We start from the raw sequence: 23779 nt of genomic DNA on the forward strand, positions 1-23779 counted from the left end.
CATGTTTATAGTATAATAGTAAAATAAAAACAAAACTGAATTAATAATGAAAAAGGTTGGTATTGTTAAAAAAAAAAAGTTCCCGACCAATGAAATAAATAGTTTCTGCACTCAAACTGTTTTGTCTATTACACAGAATCTCACATAGATGTGGTACAAACTCTTTAATCAATAGTTCTCTTTAGCAGATCACAGAAACAACATGCTTTTAAACTATATATTTTACCAAGAATTTAAATCTAGATGCTCTGACATAGTTATATTATTCGTATGTTTTTTTTTTATTTGCACAGTTCTATGCACTTTTGCGATTTTAGCGTGTGAAGTTGTGAACAGGACTTTTATTTTGGTAATCCGATGTGACGTCATAAAGCTGCGCCGAGCTCATGCAACTGTTGTGATCCTGCTGAAGAAAGGTTTGTGTTTTTAAGCATTTTAAATGTTTAAATCCATGCAAACCGTTCAGGCAATTTTCTAGTTTTTACAATAACTGCAAAACTAACTATTTATTATTGAATGTAACGTCGTAATGTGTTATCTAACATTAATGAATTATATTTTTGTGAGTAAAGCTCATCCCCACGTGAGTAACAGAAATAGTGCGTCTCATTTTGCTCCCTTTATCGTGAATCAGTTCATTGTAAACACTAATTCAGCCACTGGTTAGTAGTGAAGGAGAGAAACTGAGCAATGCGAAACGAGTCATTTGAATCAATTCACTAAATGATTCACTTGAAGCGCTCGAACCAGCGCGCGCTGACGTCACCTGCACGTCGCAAATCAAATGCAAATGTTTTTTTTCTTCTTTCCTTTCGAATTGTCCATCATGTATATCCCGTTAATACCTTCTTAAAGAAATACTATATATATAAATTAATGCAAACTGTTCTTTTTGTAAACAGCACCCAGAGACTATAGTGCATTTATTTTGGCTTTGCCATTAGCCTACTCTAAATTATTGTGGAAAGACTTTTCCTGATTTTTTTATTGAGAACATTGATAAGGATTTTTCTCTACTTTAGGAAAATGTTTTGTTTGGAATTGTTAATTGGGAAAAAGAGCAATTACACAAAAACAAAATATTCTTACTTAATCTTTTTTTTGTTTGTTAACAATTTATATACATAAATGTACATTTTCAGGTCAGAAACCACTTTTCTATGTTTTGCTTACTGAAGTGCAACATTACTTTGGGTCTATCTCTGACTCGTGTAGTAACAAGAAGGCTTTAAAAACAATTTAAATAGGCCCTATGCAAGTCTTTTAATCTTTTCCTTTGATATGTAATCTTTTCTGATTAGTTATATACCCGTGTCTTGTCTTGTCTTTTTTTTCTTGTCTTTTTCGTTTATTTGTTGTGCATTGTGACTGTTTCCTTCTTAGTTTATATAATGTTCTCAATAAAAAATAAAAAATAAAAAAAGTTTATTTTCATGAAAGCTTAATCTTTTAAGTAATATGTATTTATTACTTGTATGTGTCTATTATATGTTATCTACAAATCATTAAATCATATGTAAAATAAAAACAATAAGTAAATATGAAATGTCTGAAGTTTGCATTATTTTATTAATTAGCACCCTTTTTTTTTTTTTTGTCTAATCAGGTCAAATCATCAGGTAATTTAAGTCCATTAACTCTCTCCCTGACTAACTCTCTTACCAGTGAGCTGAACTAGATCTGATTGAGACACATTTAGTTTGGATTTATTTTTCTTTCTGTTAATTATTCTCATCTTAATTAAACAGGACAAACACACAGAAATACTCCCAGTGAAGCGACTGAGATCTATTATAAAGATGGCGTTTATTAAAGAGGAGAGTGAAGACTTCAAGATTGAAGAAACATTCAGTGTGAAACAAGAAGAAACCGAGGGACAAACAGGTTGGTCTCATTCTCAGGTCATTTTGATTTTTATTTAAATAATCCAGCTCTACAGAAATTAGTGATATTTTTGTTGAGTGTCCTAATTAAAGCGGTTTTATTTGACATGGTGCGATCGCCTCTGTGTGGACAGACATGTTGAGATCACATGACCAGACAAATACTAGCGCTGCTTCATCCTGAGACGATCCTGCTTCCACCTCGGGCATTTGTTATCACGCATCAAATTAGGAAAAACAATTATTGTGTTTTCAGTTCAGATTAATTTATCACGATAAAAATATTTTATTTCTATTACTAACAAAAGCATTTATTTTGCATAAAGCAAACTGTTATATGTAAGTGATTAACTTAAAATCTTTTGCTGTATCAAACCGATGTCTTGTAAATGTCCCTAGCCGTTTCTCAATGAGTTCTTGTCTGTACGAAGCTGTAAATGTGTTCTTGTGAAACGTCATCAGTCCCTGCCCAAGTTTAAGAGTTCACATCTAGCCAAGGACAGTTCAAATCCCCTGGATGCAAGAATGTAGTAAACAACCGCAGTTTTATAACACAATTTGCTGTAATTACATTCCCTTACTCCTGTATTACATTAAATGTAATATGCATGACTATACTAATGTATGTTGATATAGTCATGTATGTTTCATTATGTTGTTGTGGCATTACTGTTGAGTCCATATCGTAAAAGTCGGTTTGCGAAGCCTGCGCCGAAATTGCAACTGATTTACCACAGAATGCACAGTGAAATGTACCAAATACAAATAAATAATGCTCAACTGAGACATTCACAGTATTGAATAAACAACAACCACATTCCTAGCTTTAGGATCCTGTGGAAGGTAATGTTATTTTTAGTCCAGTGATCCTGTATCGCTCTTCTTTCGCTTGGTTTCAATAAAAGTGTTTTTTGGACTAACAAGGAAGTTTTCAGTTCTGAAACTTACAGGATATTCTTATAGTATGATGATGACCTGTTATATGTCAAAAGCTCAAGGAAAATTTGATTTCTCAGTTTGTGACCCCTTGAAAACTTACTGAACTGTCGGACACATACATGCCTCCTTTTTGATTCCTTTATCTATGGTGAAAACGCTGTTATTGTACGTTTAATTCAGATACTATGGTATCCAGAGAGGCTGTAGTGAATGGAGTTTCGTTCCTTCTGTCCGCAAAAAAAAAAAAAACAGCCAGTAATTTGGACAAATGCATGTCTCAGACTCTGCGGTTGACTGCATGAACAACTCAACTTTTCAATGATCGTCCAAAAGCAAAACCATCTTTCGCACAAAGAAAAGGAACTAGTGCTTCTTCATGACATTTAACTTTAGAAGAAAGTTAAAGAAATATTCTTGTTTTCAGTTTGAATTAAGATTCTTTTTCTTAACCCATTGGCAGATAATTTAGCTTGTTTTAAGCACAATCTCAAAATATACACATTTAAGATCGACTTATAGCCAGTGTTGGGAAGGATACTTTCAAAATGTATTCCGTTACAGAATATAGAATACATGCCCAAAAATTTAATTTGTAACGTATTCCGTTACGTTACTCAATCTGAGTAACGTATTCTGAATACTTGGATTACTTCCACATTGAATTGCATTTTAGAATTGTAGGAATGTGGCCATCAAATCCTGCTTACTAAAAATAACTATTCTGGTGTGTTTTTCTGTTCCAACTGGCTGAATGTGTTAGGCCCAAGTCTCCCTGAAAGTGCAATATTTCAAAATTAGTTGTAGAGGAACAAAGACTATAAGGGTGTTTATGCAAAAGATGTTTTGCTTGGTTAAAAAAGAGAAGAATTGACCAATTTTCCTTTTTCAGTTTCTTTATTTACTCAGCTGTTAAAAGTGTGTATAAAATATTCTGTTTCTGTAAATCTTCCATAAAAAATGTCCAGATTGTTACAGCTGACTATAAGAATGACACTAATAATGGTCCATTAAAATAAAACAAACTCAAACTGAATGTAATGGCAAAATAATATAATTTTTTTAAACTATGCCACCAAATATAATTTTACCCTCATGAAACAATGTTATACTGAAAAATCAACATTACTTGGTAATGTAACAACAAAGGCTAGCAGCAAAAACCTATCCAAAATGTCAAAGTTGAACATAACATAGGGTGAAAAACTTTTTTTCTAACATTTGCAGTAGGCATGTAAGGTGTTGATTTTATATGAAGGTCAGGTGAAAAAAAGACAATTGGTTTTACAATAATGAGATTGCCAATTTACATGCATTGAATGCCTGTGAACCTAAAGACCAATATGTTTTGAGCCACCTACCTACATATTTGACCCACCTACTCTACATGTCAACACTCCAGTAAAGTCGGTTGTATCGCAGCAGATGAGCCTGCTCAAAGTGCTTATCTGTCATTTTGTTACGATGTGGAGTGAAAATAAGTCCTCCCTGGCTAAAAAGCCGCTCGACAGGAGCACTTGATGGCAGAGTCGTATTGTACTTTAAGAAGAGGGCTCTGATCATTGGATACATCTTCAATGAAGCCAATGACTTGTCTGGATCCTGGAGATACCTCTGCACCTCTTCCTCCGCTGATGAACTTGTCATCTGTGTTGTCTCAAAAGTGAAGAAGTTTTCATTATCTTCTGGATCACCTCCAACTGCGGCATTTCCAGTGGTGCCGGCATCCTCAGGAAGGCTCTTTATGAAGAAGACGAGATTCTTGGACCATTGCTGTTTTCATGGCTCCCCTCTCTTCATCAGCAAGCCACCACAGTCGAAACTTTGGGATGATGGAAGCCGCCATCCTTGCCTCATGGGAGGCCAACACCTGCCCAAATCGAGTTTCAATGGCTTTAATAACAGCTAAGAGGATGTGGGTTGAGAACTGCACTTGGGTCAACTTTTCAGCTAACTTGGCTTTTAGGCTGAGAATGGTGGGAACTATGTATCCAAAGTAACAGTTATTTTCTCCCTGGAGCAGGTTGATTGAGTAGGCAAGAGGTTTCGGTATGGCTGTGTACTCTTTTAGAAACATCGTCTCTTGAGGATGCAGTTTGGCCAATTTCAGCTGGTCACAGATTCCATTGAGCTGACTCTCAGTGAGACTCATCAACTTCTCGATTGCATGGTACTCTGAGCTCCCCCTAGTCACTGAAGGTACCAAACATCTCATTTGGGCAATTTCCTCAATTGCATCAGCAGCACCTGATGAGCGATGAGCCTTATTCCAGATTGCAGCACATTTAGACATTGCACTTCTGTATAATTTTTGAGAAACCACCCTGTGAGGCAGCTTTGTCAAGATCAGTCATTGCAACAAGATTCAAAGTATGCGCGGCACATCGATGGTAAGGTGGTAAAAAAAAGTTTAGCTCCTCTTCCTCAAGAACTGCAGAGACATCAGAAAACTGCACATCATCTGTGCTATCCATCTCATCATCCATTTCACAGCCTCCGTATTCATTGAATGCCTTAACGAAATTGCTACCATTGTCAGTGACTGTGGCACTGACTTTACCTTGGATCTGGAATTCTGCGTGAATCTGACTAACTTTGGCAGCAATGACATCATTGGTGTGGCGGCCCCTTATCCTTTCACATGCCAACGCAACAGACTTTCGATCTAATGTCTCTGGCTCAATCCAATGACACGGGATTCCCATGAAACTCCTATGATGAGCCGTCCATATATCTGCTGTTGTGCACACGGTTTGAACATCCTGAAGAGTTTCAGTAATTGCCTCCTTCATATTTTGAGATCCCCTTTCAATGCGCTGCATCAATGTTTTTCTGCACATGGGTGTCCTACCCCCACTAATTCCTGCAATCATCTCACGGAATGAGGCAATCTCCACTAAGGAAAATGGCTGCACATCTGCAATTATGAACTCAAGAACCAAGGAGTTTACTTTACTTTGGGTGATTGCTGAGGTGCTGATGGGTGTTGCTTGTTTGAGAGGAGGTGGGGTGGGCATGGCACTTCGTTCACCACCATCATCTGATGCCATTTTTGCTCTATGCAAGACACTTGAATGCTTCCTCTAAAATAAAGAAAGACAGAAAGAGCACAAATTAATAACACTGAAACTGTTTTAGCACTATCCTGAACCCATGTTGCTAGCCAAGTGGTATGAGTATGCCATATTTACTTATTTATTAAATCCAGGAATTTTTTTGATGAAACGTTGATTAAAATTAAGATAAAATTAATACAAAACGAAATTCACTTTACAGAAAGGCTTTGTGCTTTCTGTTTGAGGTCTCTGTGTAAGTAAAGCAGTCTTTAGTGCTGCTTTCAGAGCGGTCACGTCGGAGACCCCTCACGTCCGTAACATTGTTTTTTCCTCATAAATGCGAACACGAAAAATAAAATAACATTAATATTTTAGGTTCTGAGGAGAGCCAAAACTTCTTCATCCGGTGGGTAGTATTACTTTTGGTTTGTGCCGTATAATTCACAGAAGTAGGCTACTAAAAATATTTTGCCATCTAAAAGTTAAAGATTTTTTTTCATGCAAATTAAATATAAAACGCATGCGTAGACATATATTTTTCTAATGTCTGGACACCTTTATTAAGTTAGTATGGATATATACATAGACGTTTCAATATATTTGTATTAAATGCATTTTCTGAGAATTTATATGTCAAGTTTTGACTGCAAATGTCACGCTGGAATTGCCAAATTTGAAAGAAGTTATCCTCAACTAGTTTTGTGGTGTAGGTCGTCTTCGTGTTTTTTATAATTATACTAGGCTATTAGTAATTTAAAAAAAGATGTGGTAGCATTGGATCTGGATGGTTCAGCCTTCTCACAAGTTTCCATTACCCTTCAAATTGCGCAAATTGAAATTGAAAATTGAAAATACGCCCAATCGAAAAACGTCAATTTCGCAAAAACGTGCATTTATCACAAAAGAGTTTTTACGTTCGCATGAGGTGGTTTTTCAGGCAATTCTAAAAATGTATATTTCGCAAAACTGCAGTGGAAACAGTTTTTGCACATTTACAGTCTCCTGACGTAAATGCGGTGTGTTTGGACATAATACGAGACAGAGTTCTTTATTAAATTCATAAAAGACAAAATACTTACAGGAATAATGGATTCTAATCCTCAAATAAATACCACAATCAAGACCTCAAAGCAGATTTGAGGGAGAAAAACCCAGAAACACCTCATGCCGCTCACAAGTATAGCAGGGTCGTTCCTTACCATTATTAATGCTTTGAAAACACGCACACATCTCCTTCGATTAATAATAATGGGTAGTGCAGTGACTGGGATACAGTAGGCTATAAACCTACCAACGTCCGTTGCCATGATTTTTGGAATGATTTTACATATCGCGAGAGGAAAAAAATAAGTTTTAGTCTCATAACATCGGTTAATGGAAACACCGACATTTCAAAATAGTTTTTTGTCGACATTTAGGGGGGGAAAAAACGCAAAAGTTTTGCGCAAATCTGTAATGGACACGCAGTTCGTCGATCTGAGCGTCGTCGTGATTTCGGTTTCATATCATAACGTTATTGCATATCGTTACAGCCCTGGTAGCTACCTGATATAACTATAAAATAGCAAGGTGAAAGAAAAAAATTACTTACTTTAAGATGCTTCTTCAGGTTGGAGGGAGAGTCTTTGAACGCTGAAAGGAAGTTGGTTGCTGGTAAGCAGAGGTTGCATTGCACAGTCGTATTTCGTTCTCCCTCTTTCTTGAGTGTGAAATGCCGTTTAAATTTCCAAGATATAAACGCATTTTTGCCCTGGCTCTGTTTCGGCTCCATCTCTACCTCTAGCTCCCGCCGCTGCTGCTCTTCCGACTCCATATGTGACTGATCACGCAAACCGCAAATTTTTTTGTTTTCATATTGGGGCTTCTGGGAAATGCATGATGTTGCCTTAATTTATTTTTTAGAAATTGAATAAACGTTATTTAGAGATTGTGAAACAGAGAAGTATCCTCATGTAATCCATTGATTTCAACAATGTAACTGTATTCTAAATACCAACTATTTAAATTGTAACTGTAACGGAATACAGTTACTCATAATTTGTATTCTGAATACCTAACGCCGGTACATGTATTCCGTTACTCCCCAACACTGTCCACCAGGTACATCACTTAGAAAAGAAAAAGTTAGTGAGTTGAAAGCAACAGTAAGCAGGCAGCAATAATTTTTTACAAGACCTGCTAAAAAGTCACAGGCTGCAACCAAAGCTTTACAATTTAGAGTTGCTCATTTTTTTACGAAACACAAAAAACTTTTCTCGAATGGTGAAATTGTCGAGGGAGCAATGACTGTGATAACCAACACTCTGTTTAAACATCACAAGAATGGAAATGAAATAATGGCCGCAGTCTCCGATGTTCAACTCGGAGCTAACACAATTGCAAGACGAGTCGGCGAATGTGCAAATGGCTCTCCATCCAGTGTGATGAATCTGGATTCTAGAAGTACAGCGCAGCCCATGGGTTTCATCAGAATGGTTTTCAGTGAAAAAGGAATTTCTGACATTACTGCCCCTCAAGATAACAATGAGGGATGTTGATTTTTATGATGCGGTGAAGAAGTACTTCATGGAAAAGAACGTGCCATTTAAAAAGTTGGTATCGGTAACAACTGATGAAGCCCCTGCAATGACTGGCCAGCATACAGGCTTTGTTGTGCTATGCAGAGGAGACCCAGATTTACTAAAGTTTCTACATAACCACTGCGTGCCAAAGTGATGGGATTTGATCACGCCATGACTCCAAAAGCAAAACAGCATAGGTCATTCAAGGTACTTCAGGGATTTCTGATGTGTAATTATTCAAGTTCAGATAGTTTTATACAAAGGTGGCAACCTGTTATTATGTATCTTGATGCATTGAAAATGAATTGATCAGTTTGAAATGTTGACTCATTCTCAAAATGTTGACTCATTCTCATAATATTTAGTTTAATTAATTTGATATGTGGTAAATATAGTGTATACAACATAAAAGATGTTGCAATGGGACTTGTTTTGTTGGTAGTGTATGCTGTGGTAGTGGGGGTCGCAAGTTCTCATCGATGTTATTGTAGCTTAAAAAGTTTGAGAACCACTGTTCTAATGTATAAAAATAGCATAAGCATAACCACTGCCTTTGAACGAAAACCTTGAAATTGAGGATAATGGTGTTGTATCAAGTTATTTTGAAAAATTATTAACAAAATACATGCATGTTAAAAAACAACAACAATTAAACTACGGTATTACTTGCAACACATTGCACATTTTAAGGACAAGTTGTAGATTTCAAAACAACTTTAATTTGTAGCAGAGAAATGTGTGAAAATTATTTCAAAACTTCAGATACATAGTGTACATAAGTTACACATATTAAAGCAAACAGTTTTACAACCATCCTGGTCACACAGGCTCACCTACATAGTTTTAATAAAACTCCAATGGCGCCACCAGGGGGTGGCCAGGGGTGGCCGTGGCCACCCCTGGCCGACTCCTGGCCACCCCACTGGCCAGTAAAAAATTTAGTAGCATCAGTTATGCATTTCATCCCTAATGCACAGCCAGGCAGGCAAGCTGATCTAGACTTTCGATCGCACACAGTAGCCCGCCCCTCCCCCGCCCCTCCGTACATGCCGCTGTTGCGCGCTCAGACAGCAACAGCTCAGCGCGTGCCCGTCGGTCAACAATTTTAAAAGAAGTTAAGAAAGAAGACGAAGACTACCGGTAAGTAAATAAGTAAAAAATATTCTTTAGTAAAAGAAGACGGGGAATTATGTGTCGTGACTTGCTTTTTAAGTGCCAAATGGTTACAGTAGGCTATACTGTTACAACAGCTTTTTGATGCGTCTTTGACACGTTTTGACAAGAGTTACCTAGCTAACGTCGTTAGCTGGTGCATGTATATGTGTAACAGAGTTTAAATAATGCTGTTAAATGGAAAACTCGACATTGGCTGTTGCATCACTCGCATTTGTGTGCGTGATATCGCGGGCGGAGCTACGTCACCACCAGCAGAGTCTTACATCTCTCGCTGCTGGTAAGTCGCATCAATAAGAGGTGCGTCATAAAAACAGAGTTTAGATTGTTTTCAAGTGCAAGGTTGGACTTTATAAACTACACACAAGTTTACTTCATGTGTCTGTTAGTTCCTAGTTTTGTCAGTCGAGTCATAGGCTATGTGTTATTTGCAATGATGAAATGGAGTGTGTGTATTATTATTAACCTGCTTGTGAACTCTGTTTATTTCATTTAAGAAATTCATGCAACGTGATGCACTGTCCGTTAAATATAACACAATAAACCAGAGTATATCAGTAGGAGTTTCCTTAAGTCTTTCTGATAGTTTTCTTCAGGCCGGTTTACCCATACGGAAATGTAATATATGTACCAGTGATGCGCGGGTTGATCCAAAATGAGCGGGTGCCTGCGGTCACCCGCGGTTACCCGCGGTTACGAGTCATCCAAAAATATTTTTTATGATATTCGGGTCGCGGTCGGTCGGGTCGTTTGAAATAAAGATGCCAGTTAAACCTTTGTACTTTATATAGTACTAGACACAATGTTCTATCAAATACATAGGTGTACACTTTATTGGCTGAATAACTGCGCGAGGATGACGCACGAGCTCATCAGAGATGACAGTGGGAAATCCTTATTTACCTTTTGAATGTTGAGCGCGTTATTAACTTTTGACTAAAAGCTGACGCGGGACAAAATGCCCGATTTCCCAACACGTTGAACTGAGCAATGCCATTGTGCCATTTTAATAGGCTTTTAAACGCATGTAGCTCAGTAATGTCAGTTTTATGTATTTGCTGAGAGGGGGCGGGGTTTTTGTTGGGAAAGTCGGGGGAGAGACGCGCAGCGCACTTCGATTAGACTGGATAAACACATGCAGCATCTTAATTGTTAAGAAAATGAAACGAATTAAATGAATAAATCAAGCCTTTATTACAAAACACTAGGCGATATCATACAGCATTCAGAAAAATGCGCACCCCTAGTTCCTCCGTCTATGGCCCAATGACTACGATGAGCATTTACTAGCTAGGCTACTTTAAAAAAACGCGGGTCAGGAAGCGGGTCGGGTACAATATTTTCTTTCTTTTTTTTTGCGGTCCGAGTTGCGGGCGGGTTATTGAAAACGTCGGTCGGGTGCGGGTTGTTTATACATTGACCCGCGCATCACTGATATGTACATAGCCTAGGTATATGAAATATACATATATGAAATATATCCACATATATAAAATATATATATACCCATATATATGCTCATATATAAAACCTATTAGAAAATGGAACAATTGACATATAAAACCAGCCCATATATTTGATGTATGTATAATAGTGTTTTTTTACATGCATGTCACATATATAATTATCAGTTTTCAAATAGAATTTGTGTAGTATTTGTTTTGTTTTTATGAGCTGGTCAAGAAGAGGTAAAATAATAATAAATAATACATTTTATTTATAAAAGATTCGAAAATGAGATAGAAATTGAAATGAAATGTGGATATGTAGACTTGAAATAAATAGTAAATAGTTTGGCATATATAAATTAAACATATCGGTGACATATATGGTCAAAACATACAGTATTATATAAATAATAATCATATACATCATATTAATATATGTCAATATACTCATTTAATATGGCAAATTTATATATGTTAAAAACCTATATCAACATATATGTAGAGATATGTATATGTGATAGCATATTGTCTTATATTTAGCTAACATATATGACGGCGTCACTAGCGATATAGGGATATGTCATATATTACATTTCCGTATGGGTTACTACAACAGTAGAATACAATTCTGAAATTATGGTTTATAGTTTTGGTGTGCCACCCCAAGATTTTAAGTGGCCCCATCTGGCCACCCCTATGAAACATTTCTGGAGGCGCCACTGTAAAACTCACCCATAAGAAAACGTTTGTATTTAACGTTTTGTATCTTAAATTATTTTACAACCCTTACAATCAAAGATAACCTAAATATACTGAAGTATGCCCTGAATAACCATTAATAGGATTTCTGATTAATTTCATGAGGGGTCAATCATGCAAAGAATTAGCAACAAAGAATTAGTTATTTTCATATTCGTTTCTGATTCCTGTTTATACTGGTAGAAACACTTTATAACTACTAACCAGCGATCAACCATTTAAGATGAAGAGAAGAAATCATGCTCATTTTGCATCTGTGCACGGAATGTAGTTTTGGCCTTGACCACTTTTTCAGGTGTGTTCAGATACTTGTTCAGCAGGGCTCTGTAGTGCTTCTCTGGATGGCCACCCATGTTATCCACCTTCCAAGTGTAGTACGCAGTAGTTGGAGGTGTGCTGAGGTTTTCAGCCAGCCACCCCCAGAGTCTTTCGCAGGGCAGGAGACCCACAGCAAAGTACAGCGGATCATCTTTCATCAGGTTTCTGTAGAACGACAGATACTTCGTCATACCTGGGGTTTGCCGAATAGTAGGCTCGTGCTGTGGAAATGAGAGTATAAAGCATCTTCAATGAACTCAGAAGCATTTGGAAATTTTAAAGTCGTAGTTTTTTATTTTCTTTTCTTACCGTAAAAAAGAATTGGTTGAGAATTAAGTCTGAATAATTTTTATAACTTGAGTATCTGCCATTCATGAATTTCTTGAGGTCAACAGGCAGGATTACTTTAGCACTCATTTCCTTCAACATTTCCGTCACCCTCAATATGTAATTGATGTCTTGTATGGTGAAGCTGATGTATCGCTCTGCCTGCAGACTGCCATTCTGCATTTCTTTTAGGAAGTCCACCTGGATTGTCTCAAACGCAATGTCTGTGCTGTTCTCCCAGAGCGATTCATAAACATCTTTCACACATTTAGTTTCCAAACTGTCACTCGGGCAGCTACAGAACGTGCTCCTGTTACACACACAAACCATTACTAAACTGAATTCTTAGACGAGAGGGTTAATCAAGAGGTACGTGTTACTAGGTGAGACAGTTTAGTACAACTTCTCATGCATTTCTGATTAGCAAAAGGCCTGATAAAATCAAGGAAGAGTCATTATTCTATTAAGATATAATTTATAGAAATAAATTAGAGTGTTTTAGATTGGATTGTCCAAATTATGAGTGTTAAAACAAAATTGAGTAATCATGCCATAGTTGCTGTATCATGCAAGTAAAACAACTTACCTAAAACATAAGAAACTAAAACAAAGAAAGGCCACAGTCTTCATGTTTCTTGATGTGCACTTGTCTTTAGTTCTCTTTAACTCCCTCAAATATCCAATCCGAGCACTACAGTTTCTAGAAAGATCCATATATATATATACACTGAAAAAAACTACATGTAAGATTTACTTAATAAAATCCTCGTAACAATTTGCACAAGTATATTTTAAGTAAATTTTACTGCTCTAATATCAAGTACAACTCACGTGTCATTATCAAGTAAAATCTACTTAGTATTGAACGTAATGCTCATGAAGAAATTAAGTAAAAATTACCTATTTATATTTCATTTCGAAGCTATATTTATTTAAAGTTATTAAGTAAAGTTTATTTATTGTTTTATAATTAGGAAGCTTGCTTTTATGAAATTATGAAGTAAATCTTACCATTAAAGTAAACAAGATTTTTTTTTTGAGATTTTAATTTACTTAGTTTTATGAAATTATAATACTCCCTATATACTTATGTAAACATTGCTAATTTCTTTTTTATAAATAATCATGAACAAAAATAAATGAAAAATGTCTCTATTTTTCACAAATCACACAACTAAAATACAATTAAACAGTTTATTTTTCAGCCATCAAAAAATGTCCTTCATCCAAAAATAGACATTCAGTCATCTCTTGACACAGGTGCATTCAGTAAAAAGTCAGAATTACACTGTAACCCTCGTTTTGAACAAAAATGAATTTTAAAAAAATTCATGTAAAACAATCAAATGAACATTTTCTCTCTTTTTCACAAATCGCACAACTAAAAAGTTAATTTTTGTGTCATCAAAAAATGTCCTTCATCCAAAAATAGACATTCAGTCATCTCTTGACACAGGTGCATTCAGTAACAAGTCAGAATTACACTGTAACCCTCGTTTTAACATAAAAATGAATAACAAAAAATTCATGTAAAACAATCAAATGAACATTTTCTCTATATTTTTCTGTCATCAAAACATTTTCTTCATCCAAAAATAGACATTCAGTCATCTCTTGACACAGGTGCATTCAGTAAAAGTCAGAATTATACTGTAACCCTCGTTTTAAACATAAAAAAATAATTTTAAAAAACACATTAAACATTCAAAACAGCACTCTGAAATAGTGAACTTTAAATGCCATTAAAACCTTAATGTATTAAAACGTCATCAACAGCTGAATGTTTAAACAGTTCATGTCATATAGCATTTAATGCAACTTAATCTTCAATCATTGAACTTTTGGGGAGAGTTTAATTCTATCAAGCTCTAACATAATTTTCTGTAACACCTCAAATGTGTATCGCAGTGCTCGGGGGTATTCAAGATTAAGGGCATAAATTAGGCCCATAAGCAGCATGCATGCCTTTGCAGCATTGCCGCATCCTGGCAGCATTTCCTTCCCTTCAAGAAGAAAGGATACATCAATTGGGTCTTCTCCATCAGCACCATGGACGACCAGTATTTTTATGATGTGATGAGTGGTGTCACTGCAGCTGTCCTCCTGTATACAATTAAGAAAAATTATAATTCTTTTGAGAAACAAAAATAGAATTGCTGGAATTATTTGAAGTGACTTCATTATCACAACAGAATGAACACATACACATACTAAAAAAGACCATACGGTTTCGATTATGTTAACCCTTTGATGCGTACGATGGATCGTTAAACCGGTGTGATTATATAGTGCATTTTAGGCATTTAAATACACATAAGTATAGTTACCACACACATTGTGTAGGTAACTATAAAGTTTACTCTTTTTTTCTCCCACTTCACCAGCCTCTTACTTTCACGTATTTTGTGGATGAATTACCTGTATTTAATTCCTGTTTTCGGTCGAAGTCCAAAGTAGTCGATTGTCGAGTTCACGTCATAGGTTTAGTTACCTATGATCACGCGCGTGACCTCGACAATCGACTACTTTGGACTTCAACTGAAAACAGGATGTAAATACAGGTCTGTGCGCTGGCTGATATAACATCATTTTTATTCATATCTTTCACATCTAATGCACTCGTGTTAACTCTGAAGGAATCACTCAACATGGCTGGGCACTTGTAATGACATATCAAGGATGTTAAGAGGATAAAAGCAGGTTTAAAACTTGCCCCATTCAAGTCAACAGGGTGCAAATTTTAAAAAGAGGATAACACGGTGTAGGCAACACCGATTTTTGTCGTTGTTCTCTGTATTGACAGCACTCCAAATTTACTAAAAATTGAGCTCAATGTTAAAATTGACCAGAGTTCTCCTTTAAGCCATAACATTTTCTCTCCCCCTTTACAATTCTATGGCTTTGTAACAGAATATTGTTTTTGGTATTTAATTAGAATAATTGTCACATATACATTTAGTTTATTCTTTCAGAAGATACATTTTTGACTTTTTCAAGGTTCCCTTTAGGCCATCACTGAGCAGAACATGTCCATCCCTTTGTCTACCTTCCCTCTCTTTAGGGTTAACTTGCACTTCAAACTGTAAAAACAAACTATCATTTAAAATAAAAAAATATGCTTTACCAGGCAATCTTCAAAAAGATCATCATCTTTCTCGCCAAGGTAGAGAATGAGGCTGAGGATAACGGATTCACGTCTCATCTCAATGCTTTGTTTCTGTGAACAGATTTATATTGTATCATTACACCTTTTATTCATACAATGAACTCAATGAAATCAAGCGATAACACAAAAGCATTCATGAGCAAGGAGCACTGATTTGAGTACTTAGAGCAAGATGACTCTACTTCCTGTTACTGTCTGCCTTGCATTTTGGCCAAAGCAGAACTGTCGCTGACACTGTATTATCTTCAGTACAGATTCTTTATATTAAAAATTTAAGCTGTAATTTATAACTAAAATTCTAATTACTGAAATCGCAGAACTTTTGACACCAGCACTATTTTTACTGTTTAATACAGTAAAGCTGTTTTAAAGCAATCCATATTGTATAAAAAGCTATATAAATAAACAACATGTGCGTGCATGTATGAGAAATACATTAAAGTACATCTTATTTCCAAAAATGTGAACAAGCACAATTTTGATCAAACACACCTGACTCAGTTTGTCCAGAAATGGCCTCAGTTTGGTCCCCACACACCCCCCTTGGCCTTCATCAGGGCAATAAGTTTTGGTGTGCATTGGTCAAGTCTGAACATGAATCTCTGCTCCAGGGAAATTGTAGTGATTCTCCTGAATTCCTCCTTGATCTAATGTGACAAAATGATTCAAGAGTACAACCGCGGAATTTTGGTTAAATAGTCTGATGCAGGGAGCGAGGGTTAATTCTGTACAAGGACTGTAGATATCATTAGTGGAATTAACAATCCAGAACTTTCTTTTGTAATGTACAACAAAAAGAGAAACACTAATTTGGCATTTCAATTTTAACTTTGAGATAAGTACATTTCAAGTTTATTTTTTGTTCATGTGCTAAAATCAGTTACTGTAGACAATATCATTATTACATCAAATTACTGTTACTTATTGGAGGAGTTGGTAAAATTAAGGGCTTATAGATTCACCTACCTCAGCTTCACAAAATAGAGCAGGCCATCTTTCTTTGAAATGCTCAGCAGCTGGACTGCCACTCACAACCTCAAGTCTTCGACAGGAGAATGTTTTGGCCATTTTTTCTTGTATAACCTTGGTGTTGTTTTTCTTCAGTACTTCGTTAAGAAGCACCTGTCTTTCCATTTCCAGACTGTCTATACTTTCTCCACTTGGATGTGGAGGGAGATAGTTCACCTCTGCTCTCTTCGGTCTTCTACAGTTTTTGGCAGGATTTTTCTCACCAGGGGACTTGCTTTTCAAGGAGTTGATATCAAGTTCAGGAAGAGGTACTTTACGCTTTCTCAGTTTAGAGCGGTAATTAGCCATCTTGTATTTAAGACGTTGCTGCCACCCGTACATGCCTGAAAATGATGTTTCAGGCTCTCTTAGGCATGGATGCATCATTATCAGAGCTTCTATAACTGCCTGAATTTGAAGACCAGTAGGATAGGCAGTGTAGTGGAATATTGTTTCCGCAAGTTTCTCAAGCATGTCAGACGTTATGCTTGGATTCGGAAGGAGTGTGCCATCCCTTTTATTAGCCATGTTTCCTTCGTGAAGGGCCATTTCAACGTTATATGAAAAGGCGGGTATCACAAAATTAGTTGGCCAAGATTGTGATCGATGCTCTGGGGGATTTGGTAAAATGATGGTGTCAGATGAACTAAGTGTTCGTAGTTCAATGTGAGAACAATAGAAGGTTCCATCTTAACTAGTTTGATTGTGTCTTTATCCTTAACCACATCTGTTGATGTCAAGGTGAATAATTCGCTATCAAAATCTTTGTCCATGTACATAAGAGTAAAACTCGCTTGGAGTTGAAAATGATCCTGTGCAGCTGCCAAAAGTTCATCTACAGTGCTAGGGATTCCATCTGGAAGGGTTAACTTGTGAACTTTGGTCTCTTCAATGATAACGCGTAGTTGAGTGGGGGAAGACATCATCACAGCCTTGGGTAAGCACAACTTCAAGAGAAACAAAAGACAATGTCTCAATAAGACAAGATAAAATACTATTTCGAATGTAAAAAAAAAATGCCATAAAGTATACATTATTAAACATTTGACAAGTTTAAATATGGAATAAATGCAATAATAATTCCTGACGTTACGCAACACAAGTTGGTTTTGAATTATTTGAAGTTGTACTTTACCTAGTTTGACAAACAGATGTAGTGTTTCAGAGAAACCATTCGATTGCCTTCCAATGCATAGGAAGCCAATGGGTATATGTCAGGGAGTTTTGACTGCGCAATGACTTTGACTGTGCCAGTTGACTCCAATTTGAAACATCTAAAATGCTCACAGTACCATGCACTTTGCAGTTTCACTACAAAGACTAAGCTGTCATGAACAACGATGATTTGAAGTATTTCAGCCAAGTCAGGCAACCCACCAGTGGAGCCATACACCAACATCATACCAACAGCATAACTGGTGCCTTGAAATTCCACCTTGTTAGTCAAATGAACAACGGTCTATGCATGAAATTCCTGTGAAAAATAATCACGTATGTTCTCATTTACAACCTCTAAAGGAACTCTTGACAACTTTGACACAGAGACAGCTGTTTTTTTTTTTTATCTCTGAACCACGGAGGTTGTATGCAATCATGGACTGGTGTTTTTTGGCTATAGACTTCAAAATGTTATGGAAACAGCCAGTTTGCCTCACTACCTTCTTAAAGAAGCTGTGCTTAGCTTCAAACCTCATTGTCTATAAGGACACTAGTGGGCCAAATTCTTTAATGAGCTGTGGGTAATGCTCTACAAAATGGTGTTTTGGAATAAACTTCCGTTCTGGAAAAAGACCACGGAATCTTTGTCTGTTCTCAGCAATCAGGCTATCAAGGTAACCAATGCTTTCATCTGTATGGTTAGGTGACATAACCAACTCAACAACAGCTTTGAGGGTCATCAACAACTTCCATGCCTGCTCCTCTTCTGGTACTTTGGTACCAATCATAAGTGGAAGTAGTCTCAGTAAGCACCAATTTTCGTGTGCATTACCACCAATGGTTCTACGAGAAACAAAGGTTGGTGGTATCCTTTGGGGACAATTTGTCCTATCTTTCCACTTATATGGGAAACGCTTGATGATTCTGTTTAGCTCTTCAAGAGAGAAATGCCTCTTCTTTATCAGGATATCTAAACACAATGCCAATTCTACAGGTACAATACCCTCAAGTAAATCGTGCAGTACATCAGGTGGGTAACCTGTTGTCACATGAAAATGATTCAATCTTTGAGTAATTGCACAATGCCTTTTAACTCCATGGCTATGGGTCTCACTAGCTAATGCTGCTTCAACATCCAACTGGTGTTGCTCTTTTGTTCTACCAGGGAATGCTCCTGCCCTCACTTCAATTTCCTGAAATTGGGACCGCTCTCCAACACAAAATCTGCAAACGTAGGACCCATTGAAACTTTCAACAAACCCACCGACTGAGTGAGCTCCCAGGTTATCCGCAATCACAGAAAATACTGTGCCTTTTATGATTTTTCCCAAACAGGGCACAAAAATGCCATCCTCTTCAAAACTTTTCAAATCCCTTAATAAGGGTTCAAGCAATCTGGGGTAGCCAAATTTCTTAACATCATCTGCCTTGCACAAAACAGCCAAGTAAATTGATGATAGTGTTGAACTTAATTCAGATGGAATATCAGCCAACACCCAGTAGACGCCTGTTACCTGTGCTTCTTGCAGGAGGTTCCTACTGGATTATATATTTCAAAGTCATCACAGTAGAGTAGAAGTGAAAGTCTTAACTCCTCTCCAGATAGAAATGTGTTATTCTTGAAGTGGGAACCGTCACGAAAACTACTATACTGACATGAAGAACCACAGTGCCTTGCACTCTTCAAAACCTTCTCCTGAATATCACTATTGTTCAGAATTTCTGACAAGGATTGCAAAATTGGTACATATTGGAATGTACGTCCCTCTTTTGCGTCAAGAATATACTCCAACGGTTCAACGACAGAGAAATGTTCTTTTGTGTACTTATTTCTCTTGTGTGCTGTGCCAAGAGGACCCTCTTCACTCAAGGCTGCACTAAGAGGATTTAACTGGCAAATGCTATTTACCAAATCTGTGATTACCAATTCTTCAACAGAGGAGTTATGGGTTTTTAATGTGTTATGAACAATGTTTCTGATAACAGGTGCAGATGCTGAACAAGTGATAAACTGAAGCTCCTCCACAATGTCATCGATACATCTACAAGGCACATTAAAGATGCAGTCCAATTTGAGTAATAAAGAACAAAGATGATCAACAGTGACTTGAACTAAATCTTGACTCTCTGTGACAAGTGTTTCATCAGAAGTAACTTCACTGTCATCAATCAACGGACTACTATCTTCTGTTGCCTGACTTGTATTTGCTGTAAAACACTATGTTTAAAATCTTCAAGGCAGTGGGGATTGTGCTTCCTACTTCTATGTGAAGCGAAAGTTGAATATATATTACTACTGTAATCACAGTCTTTAAAAACGCATTGAACAGTTTCGTGCTTTTTCAGATGAACACCAAGGTGTTCAAAATATTTCCTCTCTGAGTGAAAATGACATGAATTACATACAAGACATGAAAATGAAACAACTTGTCCTAACTGTTCAGTTTGAGTATGTTCTCTAGACAAATGTGTGCGAAGTGCACCCCAACCTGTAAATGAACAAGGACAATCTGAGTACAAGCAGGGTACTGACCGGCCTTGTCCGGTCTGTAGATGTTTCAATCTATAATGCTTTAAGAGCTGTAAACAGTTTGAAGTTCTAAATCTGCATTTTTTGCATGGCCAACTCATAACATCAAAAGCCTACTCTTTTTCCTTGATGACACCAGTGTTGAAAAACATCAATCTGTCCACTGTCTTGGCTCGTCCTAGTGTTAGGTAAGGTCACCCTGTAAATGAACAGAAACAAATTGTGATATTAAAACATTGATCAATGATATAAAAGTTTCATGAAATAGTTTGGAGCTCCATAATCAGCTCCATAGTCACCACACACACGTGCAAACTATGTTGCACCAGTGCTACTGTGGTAAATTAATTCATCACACAGACCTTTTCCCAAAAGGACCGAATGCCTAAGTAAATCGTAGAACCATTGCCATCTCTTTTTTTTAAATCCTTTTTATAAGGCTAAGAAATCAGATGCACTGCTTAACAACAACCTCTAATTTGTTTGTCTAATTTTTTTCCTTATGAAAATTGGTTGATTGTTTGATGTACTGCAAACTTTTGTACATTGAGTCATCATTGATTTTACAATGTAAAAAAAACCAGAATAAGGCAGAAAATATATTTTATAGTTTCTATACTGTAATAAAGATTATGTCAATTAGCACTGCATTACTCATGTCACATTACTTTAATGTTTTAAAAATACCACGAGATGGCTTGAAAAATACACGATGTGCACGATGCTTTTAGAAACGCAGCCCTGCTTATTTGAGACCTCATTTACCGTACAACTTCAAATAATAGCCCGGGCTTTTATTTTCCCAAATCGCCGAACTGCACCGGCTTGTATTGGAGACAGGCGTCTATATGAGACAGGCCTTTAATTTAGTGTTGAGACTTCACCCTGCGCTGCAATATACATTTAGTTTTACATTCATTTACAGAAATCAGCTGGTTGAATGAAAATTGCTGATGCTATCGGATTTTCAGATGATATTCTCAATTCAGTTAACGGACGCTCTGAGATAAAGTGAATTCAGACTGCAGTGCAGACTAACGATTGTATTTAATTGTACAGTACAATCATAACATAGACGTGATCTTAATTCCATAATGTCCTTAAACATAACAATATTGCTGGCCTTAAACTGACAACGTGCGCGTCTGGTGTGCGATAACGCGAGTTGGCCTTGCTTGCGCTAACAGCTCCCGCCCAAATGCGCAGGGCTCTCTTGCGTGCCCAATCTACACCATATAACGTTAACTGTTTTAAACAGATGATCTGACGGGTTTTAGAAGATTAAATACAACCCGAAACTAAAAAACAGACCAGTCCTCTATTTGAGACCGGCCTTTATTTATCCAAACCTGTAACGTTAGCCACACCAGGCGTGTAAAAGAGACTCGGCTATTATTTTAAGTGTTAACGTTACGTATGCACGATTGAAAAATTGTAGCTTAATGTGACCTTCCTGAGCAATATTCAGTAAGAAAATTCGAACTTTTCCATAGTCAACAGTATAACGTTAAGTTACTAAAGCAGGAAAGCGGTTAACATTAATTAGGCATTCGTTCATTTTAAGGCCGAATGTTAGCTAGCTAGCAGTTAACGGTAAATATTTTCTAATAATTTCCAATCAGTTTGAACATTTTAACTTACACGAAAAACAGTGCTTTGTGAATCTATAAAACTATTGAAAACTTTTCCGATTAAATATAACTAATATGAGGTCATGTATGAGATGAGCATTAATGTTAATTGAGTCAAGTAAACAATAATCATCAATCAAAATCCACACAGACCCATGGTTTATTATTAAATGTAAAACAGAAAGACAAACTTACCTTAAACACGGCAAAAAGCAGAAACGCAGCAGCTCGTCAATCCGTCTGATCCAAAAGTGCGCGGTTAGACTGTCTTGTCCAACCGTCTATGGTCCAAACACGCATGTGCGGATTCAAACGCGCTATAGCCTACTTTTCGATTAAAATTTACTTAAAATTACTATGTTTATGTGAAGTGACTATAAAACGTTTAAGTATTACAAGCAAATATATAATAAGATTTACTCTTTCCAACCAGTTAATGTATTACATAAATTAAATGTGTAGATATTTAAAATTTTACTTAGGAAATTCTAGTTCCCATTGAATTTTAATTTTATAAAGTAAAAATTATGATGGTTAATTTAATATATATTACTATACCAAAAAGTCTGTTTTTACAGTGTATACTTGATTATTGGGTAATACATACTGTGGTAACGCCTAATGTTTTTGTTATTTCTACAGAGATGGATTAGATTAACTGTCTGCTGCCCCATACAAACATTTTTTGAGGCTAAGACAAAAGCCTTAATTGTTAAAGATAAAACTTCCTTGTTGAACTGGAAACTTCCTTGTTAAAGCCTTCCTTGTATTCCATGTCAGAAAGTGATGGTGTCACTGCAGATGAATGTGCAGAATTGCCTAATAAAGCTGTTAGACATGTTTGAGAAGTAATGGACCTGTTTCTTCTGTTAGAAGTGTGCAAGAAACTGCAGAGTTTCGTTAAATGTAGCCATTAATGTTTACAAAGACATTAAGCATATCCCCAAATCTAAACATAACCACTTAGAAAAAAAGAAAAGAAAAAAAATGTATGTTGTCAATATGAATTGCATACAAATACTCTTAAGATCACGTTGTTAAAATACATCAGCAAGGAATATACAGTTTGTACAGTTCATCACCTAAAGAGGCATTGATGTTCCATAAAGTGCACAGAAAAAACAAACCATCACAAAAGTTGTTTTTAGACAAACTTTTTATTTATTTGCTAAAAATGGGAGAGTGCAGAAGCATAACACCTCTTACACCTCAACACTACACACCAAAGTAGAACAGATCTGTGGGCAGACATCACTAAATAAATACTCTTGTTTGCAAACTAGCACTAACCTATCCCATGACACTCTTCTGTTTAGACCTGGCCACTTCATGCGTGTTCTGTGATGGGATAGCTATCCGATCGTGAAAAGACCAGGTGTAAATGCCCTTCGAAACGCATTCGAGACGGATTTGAATCCGATTGCTCAAACCACTTCAGGAGGAGGTCTGGGCCACACATTCCCGACAAAACTGGACATGTGTAAATGCATCTGGTTGTTGAAACCACATATGTAAATTTTACTTCTCCCAAAAAGTCTAAAAAATAAACGTTGTTATAGGCATCTATACGTTGTGAGAGCGTGTTATAGGCTATATGTCATGTTATAGTCATCACCGCAGATGAGCAGCTGAGCATCTATTCATCAAGCCAACGTGCAAACTTTCGCAAATCAAAGTGAAAGTAAGTCGCAGACGCTTAACACACAATCAACTTCATTAAAAGTAAAGAACCGAAATGATCTTACCAGGGCTGTTGCCGCTCTCTCTTATTGTGGTCTTTGATTTTTAAATTTTAGCTGATGATCAATAAAATGCAGCTCATATC

General features: G+C 36.6%; 3 protein-coding genes across 4 annotated transcripts in view; 1 reads left to right on the forward strand and 2 right to left on the reverse strand.

Annotated features, from left to right (window-relative positions):
- The first annotated feature begins 307 nt into the window (after window positions 1-307).
- The window catches only part of LOC307004712 (uncharacterized protein), a 29944-nt gene continuing 6472 nt past the window's right edge, over window positions 308-23779 (forward strand). The window contains exons 1-2 of the mRNA XM_079624121.1: window positions 308-416; window positions 1749-1884. Coding sequence (XP_079480247.1) covers window positions 1800-1884 — 85 coding nt within the window. The 5' untranslated portion in view covers window positions 308-416; window positions 1749-1799. The remainder of the gene's footprint in view (window positions 417-1748; window positions 1885-23779) is intronic.
- On the reverse strand, window positions 11980-12858 carry LOC307004727 (uncharacterized protein). The gene is made up of 2 exons (XM_079624146.1): window positions 12444-12858; window positions 11980-12355 (listed from the first exon to the last, which is right to left on the reverse strand). The coding sequence occupies exons 1-2, from the start codon at window positions 12789-12791 to the stop codon at window positions 12035-12037; spliced, it is 669 nt and encodes a 222-aa protein (XP_079480272.1). The 5' UTR covers window positions 12792-12858; the 3' UTR covers window positions 11980-12034.
- Window positions 13644-20410, reverse strand: LOC307004723 (uncharacterized protein). Of its 2 annotated transcripts, XR_013799114.1 has the most exons (4): window positions 16594-20410; window positions 16120-16274; window positions 15586-15678; window positions 13644-14564 (listed from the first exon to the last, which is right to left on the reverse strand). XR_013799114.1 is itself a non-coding variant. In XM_079624139.1 (3 exons), the coding sequence occupies exons 1-2, from the start codon at window positions 17182-17184 to the stop codon at window positions 16146-16148; spliced, it is 720 nt and encodes a 239-aa protein (XP_079480265.1). In that variant the 5' UTR covers window positions 17185-18460; the 3' UTR covers window positions 15353-15678; window positions 16120-16145. The 2 variants fall into 2 exon arrangements, 1 of the variants encoding a protein (XP_079480265.1); XM_079624139.1 differs by lacking the exon at window positions 13644-14564 and having other exon boundaries at window positions 15353-15678; window positions 16594-18460.

Source organism: Phoxinus phoxinus (genome assembly GCF_949152265.1).
Source record: "Phoxinus phoxinus genome assembly, chromosome: 9".
In the NCBI taxonomy this organism is placed as follows: Eukaryota; Metazoa; Chordata; class Actinopteri; order Cypriniformes; family Leuciscidae; genus Phoxinus; species Phoxinus phoxinus.

What these genes read in the sequence shown, in the direction of transcription:
- LOC307004723 (XM_079624139.1), bottom strand. Translation starts at nt 17,184, where the DNA reads ATGGCCCTTCACGAAGGAAACATGGCTAATAAAAGGGATGGCACACTC. An exon ending in CTCTATTTTGTGAAGCTGAG is followed by an intron (nt 16,275 to 16,593) that starts GTAGGTGAATCT and finishes TTGTCACATTAG; the next exon opens with ATCAAGGAGGAATTCAGGAG.
- LOC307004727 (XM_079624146.1), bottom strand. Translation starts at nt 12,791, where the DNA reads ATGGTTTGTGTGTGTAACAGGAGCACGTTCTGTAGCTGCCCGAGTGAC. An exon ending in TCAACCAATTCTTTTTTACG is followed by an intron (nt 12,356 to 12,443) that starts GTAAGAAAAGAA and finishes TCATTTCCACAG; the next exon opens with CACGAGCCTACTATTCGGCA.